A 9,481-nucleotide genomic window follows, 5' to 3' on the forward strand; every position below is an offset into this window, starting at 1 on the left:
TTCCTCCTCAGCCTTCCAAGTAGCTGGAACTACAGGCGCGTGCTACCACGCCCGGCTAATTTTTTGATTTATTGTAGAGATGAGGTCTCACCAAGTTGTCCAGGTGGGTCTCGAACCCACGGGCTCAGGCAATCCTCTCGCCTCAGTCTCCCAAAGTACTGGAATTATAGGCATGAGCCACCGTACCCAGCCTCATATTCTTTCAAAATTCTTTACTGAACCTCGGTGCAGTGGCTCGTACTTGTAACTCATCACTTTGTGACGCAAGAGGATTGCTTGAGGTCAGGAATTCATGGTTATGGTGAGCTACGATCGCACCACTGCCCTCCAGCTTGCACAACAGAGTGAGACTGTCCAAAAAAAAAAAAAGTAAAAGAATACTGAGTGCCCTATATAATTTTGTTTATGTTGTGATATACAAGAGTCAATAAAGACAGATCTTGGTTCGATACTTACATTACTGCAATCAAGTAAACAAAATGATAAGTCTGGAGTACTTGCACAGGTTTGGAGTACTTGGACAAGATGCATGCGAGTTTGGTCACTATCAAGAAGATACCTTTCTTGGCCACCAGGGCCCTGAGGCAGGTGTAGAGCTTGAATTTTTGTGGATTACCCAGGCCATCAGCGTCGCCCTCTCAGCCCTACAGTAAATGAGCTTGCTGCGGAAGAACATATGCAAGTGGTGGTACGAAACTAAGTGGCTGCTGTTCCTGTGTGCTACAGGGGACCTCTAGCTTGGGGGTTGGCAGTTGCCTGAGAAGTGTCTTAAGAGAAACAGTAGAGCAGGGCTCAGTGGCTCAGCCTGTAATTGCGTGCCTTTGGGAGGCTGAGGTGAGTGGATTGCCTGAGCCCGCGGGTTTGAGACCTGCCTGGGCAACTTGGCGAGACCTCATATCTACAATAACTCAAAAATTAGACAGGCGTGGTAGCGGCGCCTGTAGTTCCAGCTACTTGGAAGGCTGAGGCGGAAGGATCACCGGAGCCCAGCGGGTCGAGGCTGCGGTGGCCGGGAGCGGCCACTGCACTCCAGTCTGTGCAACAGAGTGAAACTCCAACTCAAAAAAAAAACAAAAACAAAACAAAAAAATCAAATAAAATCTACAACATATAAATAGTTTAAAAGATTGACATACATAAAAAAAAAGAGAAACAGTAGAGAGATAAGGCAAGTGGTAATAGTTGGCACACTGGTTGAGGAAAACTAGAGGAAATGCCATTTGTGCCCAAAACTGAAAATGAAGAATTAACCTTGAGAAGGGCTGGGGGAATATACAGAGAACAGGAAAAAGTCCCGTGCCAAGACAAATCTGTCCAAAGCATAGAAGGATGAAAGTATGGTGACAGTGTCCTGAGATGAGGCTGGAGGGGTAGACGGAGCTAAATTTTGAAGATCTTCTAGGTTGTGGTAAAAATTGGTTATTCGAAGTATAATGGAAAGCCACTAGAGGGTATAAAGCAGTGTTATAGCATAATCTGAACTACATTAAAAACAAACGCTACAGTCTAGTATATGGAAAATGAGTTATCCTTTAGATTTCTGAAAAACGTTCAAACGCAAATACCAAAAGATGATGGAGGAGGTTGTGTCCCCTTCTGTGAGTTATAAATAAATTCCTGAGGTAAATTAAAAGCAGTCCCAGAAAATTAGTCGTGTCCTTTTCGTTGCAGACCTACCCTCTGCTTTCTCAAGAGAAATTCAAACTTTATTTCAGCATTCGGTCCTGAATTTAATAATTCCTTTTTCTTACCCCGGGTGTTCAGGGGTTTATTGGGGGCTGGGAGGCCCTAGAAGAAGGTGGTGAAGCGCGGCTTGTGCTAGCGATGCAGGACTCGGTGGACAAGCGGGAACTTGATCTTGGAGTCGTGGAACTGCTTGACTGCCGGCCGGCGGCACTTGCTGGCAGCAATCTCCTCCGCCTTCAAGACCTGGATGGAGTGGCAGCGCTGCCGGGCGCCCATGTCTCGGCAGCACTGGGTGATGTCGCCGGCGGTGATCAGGTCGCCCTACTCGCGGTACATGTTGTGGGTGCCGCTGCACGAGTCGTGGCACAGCCAAATGCTGAAGTTTTTCACCCGCAGAGGGGACTTCTCGAACACCTGCCTGCTGTAGAAGGGCTTTTTCATCTTCTTCAGTTGGGACACAAATTATCAGAAGCGAGACTTGGCGACCGACCACGTGGTTTGGGGCGAAAATGAGCCTGCGGTAGAGCAGGGGACGTGTGGCACCCGGGGGTGGGCAGGGAGCGCTCCGTTACCTTGTACTCTCGCAGTGTGCCCGAAGCCTTCGCGCTCGCCGCCACCTGCAAAAAAAAGGGACAATGCTTAAAATTCCTGGAGATAAATGCGTGAACAAGGGTGGGATAAGTGCACCATCAAAAAGGATGTTCCTCAAATTCAGACTGGCCATTCCCACGCCCACCTTTTCCTTAAATTCCTTTGCATCCTGGAAGCCCAGGTCCGTTCAGCATGGCCTTTTAGAAAGCAGTAAAGATAGGCCAGTGCAGGCCACGAGATCCGCCAAGGCACTTCCCAAGCTAGCAGCCCAGTGTGGGTCTCATCTCAACCAACGACAGTGTCTTCAGGATTTGGAAGCCATCTGGAAACAACCTCCATAGGACGCCGTCGAAAACTGGCACCGCCCTAAGAACAGCAGGCGCGCCCTGGAGAGTTCTTTCCCCAGGGGTTGGTGGTGGGGTCTCCAAAACAGCCTGGGTCCTAAAATCAGTCCCAGGCCTAGAGCAGCGGAGGGAAATGAAACAGCACTCCGATATCCCCGTCTTGCACACTCCTGGGGCCCGTCCAGAATGCCTAACAGCAACATTTCAGTGACGTGACCGACACCACCCAGCCAGCCAGCTCAGGCCCATTGGATGGTCCAGCGCTTGGCAATGCGCCTGCGCCGGGGCGGCTGAGGGGCGGAGCTTGCGTGCGGACGCAGGTCGTGCGTGAAGCGTGCGTGGGGCGTGCGGGGCGGGCGACGCACGCGGTGTAACCGTCGCCGGGCTTCGCGCCTCGACTGTCGTTGGTGTATCCTTCTGATGTGGCTTTTGTGCCTTCCTTACAGGTGGTGCCTGGCTCTTTTGGGTCATCTCGGCTGAGTTGCGTCAAGCAGGCATCTGTGATCTTCTGGTACTGGGGTGAAAGTGGCGGCCGGGGGTGGGGGGAAACCAAAAGGCCTGTTGGTGCTCCAGTTCCCACCGTGGCTGGATAGGCTGGTCCTTGCTTTACCTTCCCTCACCCTTTGGCCAAGACGTTCTTTCTTTGGCTTTCCCTCACCCCCGGCTCTAGCATTCTGCAGCCTACAACCAAGAGGTAGTTAGATGCTGAGGTGGGGTTTACACGTCGTAGCTGTGAGTGATTAATTTAAGGAGTCAGATTCCTCTGAAATCGAGTTATCCCTGCCAGGTTCACCAAATGGCGACGGTCAAGGAGCAGCTTATTGAGAATTTGGCTGCGGAAGATAAAGACTCTCAGTGTAAAATCACCATTGTTGGAGTTGGTGCTGTAGGCATGGCTTGTGCCATTAGTATCTTATTGAAGGTAAGTGAGAAGTTCATCCTGTGGTTGAAAAGCAAGTGAGTGCTTTTTTTAAGAGATGGGGTCTCACTGTGTTGTCCAGGCTGGTCTTGAACTCCTGGCCTCAAGAGATCCTTCCTTCTCATCTTCCCAAAGTGCTTGGATTACAGGTGTGAGGCAACACACTCAGCTGACTGTGTCCATTTGTTTTGTTTTGTTTTTTGAGTCGGAGTCTCACTCCATCACCCAGGCTGGAGTGAAGTAGCACACTCACGGCCACCACAGCATCGAACTACTGGGCCTCAGCCATCCTCCCACCTCAGCCTTCCAAGTAGTTGGAACTATGGCACGTGCTACCAGGCATGGCTAATTTTTTGATTTATTGTAGAGAGGAACTCTCACCAAGTTGCTCAGGCTGGTCCAGAACCCTTGGGCTCAGGCAGTCCTCTCACCTTTGCATTCCAAAGTGCTGGAATTACAGGTGTGAGCCACTACACCTGGCTCCATTGAGCTTATGACAGATATCGCATTAAATCTGTAGATAGCTTTGGGTGGGTAGTATTGACATTTTAACAATATTAAGTCTCCTAATCCACGAACATGAGAATGTCTTTTTATTTATGTCTTTAACTTGTTTGAGCAATGTTTTGTAGTTTTCAGTGTATAAGACTTTTGCCTCTTGAAATCTTTTAAGGATACTATTTAATCTTCACAACAGCCTAAAGAGGTTGGTAGTGCTATCATTTCTATTTGTAAATAAGAATATTGAAGCACAGATGTTAAATAACTTGCTCATGATCAAATGGCTAGTAGGTGGGGGAGCAAGGATTCAAACCTTGGCAATCTGAACACAGGTCCTGTGCTGTTAATAAATGCTTTATTATATTATTTAGACGCTTTTTGGAAACCTCCAAAGGGAGATGACAAGAAGCAGGAAAGCTGGTTCTAGAATCCCAGAAAGGCTTATAAATTGGAAGTGCCAGGTGCCTCACAAGATGGAGTTAAGGGATGGGGCTAAAAGCAGGAGGGTTGTTTAAAAGTTTATGTGAGGAGAAGGGAAAACGCCAGATTCTCTTCTGTACTTTAATCAACCACATCCCACAGCAGCTAAGGGGGAAGGAGTTTATTCTTTGGAGAAATTGAATCAGACAAGTTTTGAACTCAAGACACCAAGGACAGTAGATGACAGGGATCTTACTGAAAGCAGTAGAGTTAAGTGAAAGTCTACATGTTGGAGTGAGGTATGAATCTTCTTACTCACTCTGGGTTACTAGAAAACAAAGATGGACTATAGAAGAGAAAGGAGGTGAAGTTAGAGAATCAATCAGGAGGTCTAGTAGGTGATTAATGTTTCAGTAAGAAACAAGAACATTATTAAAAAGATAAGCAAAAATGTGAAACTGAAGGATATGGATTTGTAGCTGTAACACAGTTGGCTGGGCAAGGTGACTCACACCTGTAATTCCAGCACTTTGGGAGGTGGAGGCAAGAGGATTGCCTAAGCTCAGGGGTTTGAGACCAGCCTGGGCAACTTGGCAAGACCTATGTCTACTAAAAAAAAAAAAAATTAGCCATGTTTGGTGGTGCACACCTGTAGTCTAGTTCCAGCTACTTGGAAGCTTGAGGCAGAAGGATTGTCTGATCCTAGTATGCTGGGGCTGTGGTACCCATGAGCACACCACTGCACTCCAGCCTGGGTGACAAAGTGAGACTCATAGACTGAAAAAAAAAAAAAAAACCCAAGAAAACCCCAAACCACTAAGGGGCTTCAAGATGGCTGATTAGATATATCTGATACTTGCCAGTTCTCTAGAGGAGCCAAAATTACAAGGAGATAATCACACTTCTAAGACATCATCTAAGAGGGAACACTGGAATTCAACAAAGAAGTGGTGAAAAGCACCAAAAGCAAGGAGGGAGAGGGAAAGCCAGGTCTTCTCAGCTGGGTTCAGCAGGGAGCTTGGAGAAGCTCCCTAATGCAAGGAGAGGGTAATTGAGAGCTCCCTTCCCCCTTCAGTGGTCCACATTCCTGTAGTGAACTCCTATAATTCTAGCCATGGAAGAGCCCCTTGATCCACACAGGCCCTGAAACTAATATAGGAAACTGCCTGGAGACTGAGCAATGGCATTACTCCAGGGAGGGAGCTCGTACTAAGTCGCACAAACCCTCAAGTCCTAAGCATATGTAGCGTGTGCCTTTTTGAGAGTCCAGCCCCCACCAGATTGTGTCCTGTCCTGGGGCCCCAGAGTCCCTGCATGTCCACATCCCTGGGACCCTATTGACACTCCCCATCTGCAGCTGCTGCTACTAGCAGTGATCCTCCACCCCTCCCAGCAGAGGGGTGGCTATGCATTTTTATGTGCCACAAGGGTAAATTCCACTGTCTGCAACTGCCCTTGGCTGCAGGCTGCTGTGAGTAGGCCAAGGTACTAGTGAATCTTGCACTCTCTAGCCACCTCTCCCACTGAAAGCAGCCTCAACCTTCCCAGTAGTAGGGTTGTAGTACAGCTGCTGCTGTCCCCAACTAAGCATTCTGCCAGCAGTCTGGGGATCACTCTGCCCAAACCAACCACAACCAGTGCCTGCACATACCACCAGGGTCCCTGAGAGCAGAACTGCTTGGCTTGACTCCTAGGACCTGAGCATGCCATCAAAGCACCTGCGGATCACCCAGCACAGTCTACCACCATTTACACCTGAGAATTCCTTTGAGATCTGAAGTTGGAGTAACCCAACCTGACACTACCACCACCACTGGCGCTTTCTTGCACATACCACTTGGGCAATTGCAGCCATCACCAACACCAGCGTAGGCCACTTGGGTGCCAGAGTGTTGTACCACCACTGATACTACCAACACTCATTCCATGCCCATCCAACTGACTGCTACCATTCCTGGCACTCAGACCAATTTGAGACCCAAAAATTGACCTGCCTGTACTAACACCAGTGCTGGCATATGTCATCCTGTGGTGTGGGGGGCCAGCCCCTGCAAGTTTTGGGGAGTCCCTTGGAAGATGTGGTGGCGTCGGCGAATCTGTAGGGATAGATATTAAAAGAAAGAAAGATGGAAGGATAGATATAAAGAGGAAGAAAGAGAAAGAAAGAAAGTGGACAACTGTTCAGTGAAATGAGCAGAAGCCGTTTATTGAAAGTTACAGCAGGTATTTATCCCCAAATTGTAGACAGGCAGTCTCACAAGTCTTTCATGTGAACACAAAGCCAGGTGCGGGGGGGCATCCCCTACCCACCAGATGCTTAGGTGTGAGGAGGAACAAACCCCAAGATCCTCTCATTGTTCCCTTTGCTAGTTAATGTTCTTCAAAAGCAGTGTAACAATCCTTACTAGTCTAATGATGTTCTGATAATCAATAACTTCTAAAGCTCACTCAATACCCATGACGACTAAATTAAACTCTACCACTTATACAATGCTACGGAAGCTCTTAATTATAGCTTAAGCCAATTTCCTAAAGAAATGTGGCCCAGTCCAAAGATCACACTGGGCCCTACAGGATGTGGCCCAGTCCAAGGTCCACGGTGGGCCACCTTTTGGAATAATAGACTACAATCTCTTAACAAAATGGCTATTCCAAAGTCTTATATGTCTATCCTAATTTCTATGAAAGTTTTTCAATTCTTAATTCTAATATATAAAGTTGATTAGCAGCAGCAAAGCTTCTAAAACCTAAATGTAAATTGTAAATGTACTAAGGCAAAAACTTCGATAGTAGAAAGTGGAGACGATGAAAATTCTTAAAGTTAACTATATTCTAATTAAACCTAAAAATATTATGATTGATTATGTATGAACTAACATGATTCGTAGCATGACCTATTCTACAATACCTTCTATGAATAAAATAAATTCAATTTCTATAATAGGTAGAAAAGAGACCTGACACTAACTGTAGCTAAAGCTGGCCTAAAAGAATGCAGCCCAGTCCAAAGTACGTGCTGGGCTCTCAGGAATGTGGCCCAGCCCAAACTCTGTGCTGGGCAACTCTTGACAATCATCTATACCATTGAAAAGCTGAAAACAGCTCTCCATAAGTATATACTAATTCTACAAATATTCTTTTAAATCTTATAAAGAAGCTTGTACCGTATAAAAGGCTCCCAAATGTGACCTGAGTTTGAATTATATCTAATACCTATGCCTAAACCGCAGTTTATGGGAAACAGGAACAATGGGTTTCTAGAGTGAGCCATGCCTGTCACAGTCACAGAGCCTTCAGCTTAGGCCAGCAGAGTTCCTTTAGGTTATTTGTGCTGCATGGCAAAAGGGGGAGGAAAATGGGGTCTACGGCTCCCGAACACGTCCTAGCAGTCTCGAGGTCCACGGCCCTCCCTGATCCCTAACGCTCAGTGGGCCTCCATGGCCGGCTCCCAACACTGGTGGCCCAAGGATAGTCATGCTCAGCCCACTGTTGTCACCACTGAGGCCTGAAGAGTAGACCACCTGGTGTCTCAGTCCCCAGCAAAACTTCATCATAGCCTCCATTACCACATGCTAAGCCACTGAAGAAATTACAGGCACCACTGACACTGTTTACAGCTAAACAAAACAAAACAAAACTATAGAGACTATACTACTGCATACACCCAAAATCAAAGCCAAAGTACTCTACCGAACCAACACCGTAAGTATATCCTCAGGAAAAAGTTATCCCTTATGAAAGCAGATTTAAAAAGTTGGAAGAAGCAGCTGTTAAACCAGATGTGCACATATCAACATAAAGATTCAAGAAACATGAAAAAGCACTCTGAGCCGGGCTCGGTGGCTCAGCCTGTAATCCTGCGCCTTTGGGAAGCTGAGGTGAGTGGATTGCCTGAGCCCGTGGGTTTGAGACCCACCTGGGTAGGCGAGACCTCATCTCTACAATAAATCAAAAAATTAGCCGGGCGTGGTAGCGCACGCCTGTAATTCCGGCTACTCGGAAGGCTGAGGCGGAAGGATCGCTGGAGCCCAGCAGGTCGAGTCTGCGGTGGCTGGGAGCGGCCACTGTACTCCAGTCTGGGTGACAGAGTGAGACTCCAACTCAAAAAAGAAAAAAAAAAAAGCCCTCTGACACTCCAAATGAATATAGTCATTCTCTAGCAATGGATCCTGATCAAAAAGAATTTTATAATATCCTGGGAAAATAATGTAAAATATTGGTATTGTAGAATCTCAGTATGATAAAAGAGCGTATTGAAAAATACAAGGAAATCAGAAAAACAATTCAGGATGTAGATGAAAAATGTACAAAAGAGGTATCATAAAAAGTAACCAAAGAGAAGTTCTGGAACTGAATTGAATGAAATACGTCATCCATTTGAAAACTTTAACAATGGAAGAAGAAAGAATCTCAGAACTTGAAGATAGATCTTTTGAAATAACTCGGACAAAAATAAAGAAAAAATAGAATGAGCAAAGTCTACAAGGGGGAACCCCCAAAAAGCTGGAATTAGTTTTTGGAGAGTGGGCCCTTTATAGTACAGGTTTCCCCTGTTAGAGAAGTGTAATAGGAATCCAGAGGCATCAGTGTACCAGCTAGCATTGTTGTGAGAGGCTGCATTTGGCTTCAGTGAATTTTTTCCGGGGAGAGTCTTTCAGCACATTTGCAGATTTCATGATAGGTGATTTATGAGGGCACCTGCCCACACTGCACTGAATGTTAAGCAGTTTTTTTTTTTTTCCAAAAAAGGCTTAACCTCTATTCCCCTCCCTCCATAGTCACCCAACCTTGGCCAGTGACTTTTTTTGTTTCCCTGGATGACAAATGTCCTCAAAGGGAAATGTTTTGCCAATGTGGAAGATGTGAAACAGAAAATAGCAGAAGCAGTAAAAGGCATGAAAATTGACAAATTCAAAAACTTTTGAAACCTCTGTGGAAAGCAGTGTGGCTATTCCTAAAAGCTCTAAATATCAACCTCCCATATGACCCTGCAATCTCCCTACTGGGAATATACCCTGAA

The 9,481-nt window shown here is 46.4% G+C and overlaps 1 protein-coding gene and 1 pseudogene across 1 annotated transcript in view; one reads left to right on the forward strand and one right to left on the reverse strand.

Moving 5' to 3' along the window:
• Positions 1–1,788: 1,788 nt before the first annotated feature.
• LOC103265126 lies at positions 1,789–3,092 on the reverse strand (annotated as a pseudogene).
• LOC103265127 (L-lactate dehydrogenase C chain-like) overlaps positions 2,955–9,481 on the forward strand; it is a 22,129-nt gene continuing 15,602 nt past the window's right edge. Inside the window, exons 1-2 of the mRNA XM_008062834.2 lie at positions 2,955–3,067; positions 3,409–3,543. Of these exons, the coding sequence (XP_008061025.2) occupies positions 3,418–3,543 (126 nt within the window). The 5' untranslated portion in view covers positions 2,955–3,067; positions 3,409–3,417. The remainder of the gene's footprint in view (positions 3,068–3,408; positions 3,544–9,481) is intronic.

Source organism: Carlito syrichta, unplaced genomic scaffold (assembly GCF_000164805.1).
Source record: "Carlito syrichta isolate Samal-C Ts95f unplaced genomic scaffold, Tarsius_syrichta-2.0.1 Scaffold305865, whole genome shotgun sequence".
Classification (NCBI taxonomy): domain Eukaryota; kingdom Metazoa; phylum Chordata; class Mammalia; order Primates; family Tarsiidae; genus Carlito; species Carlito syrichta.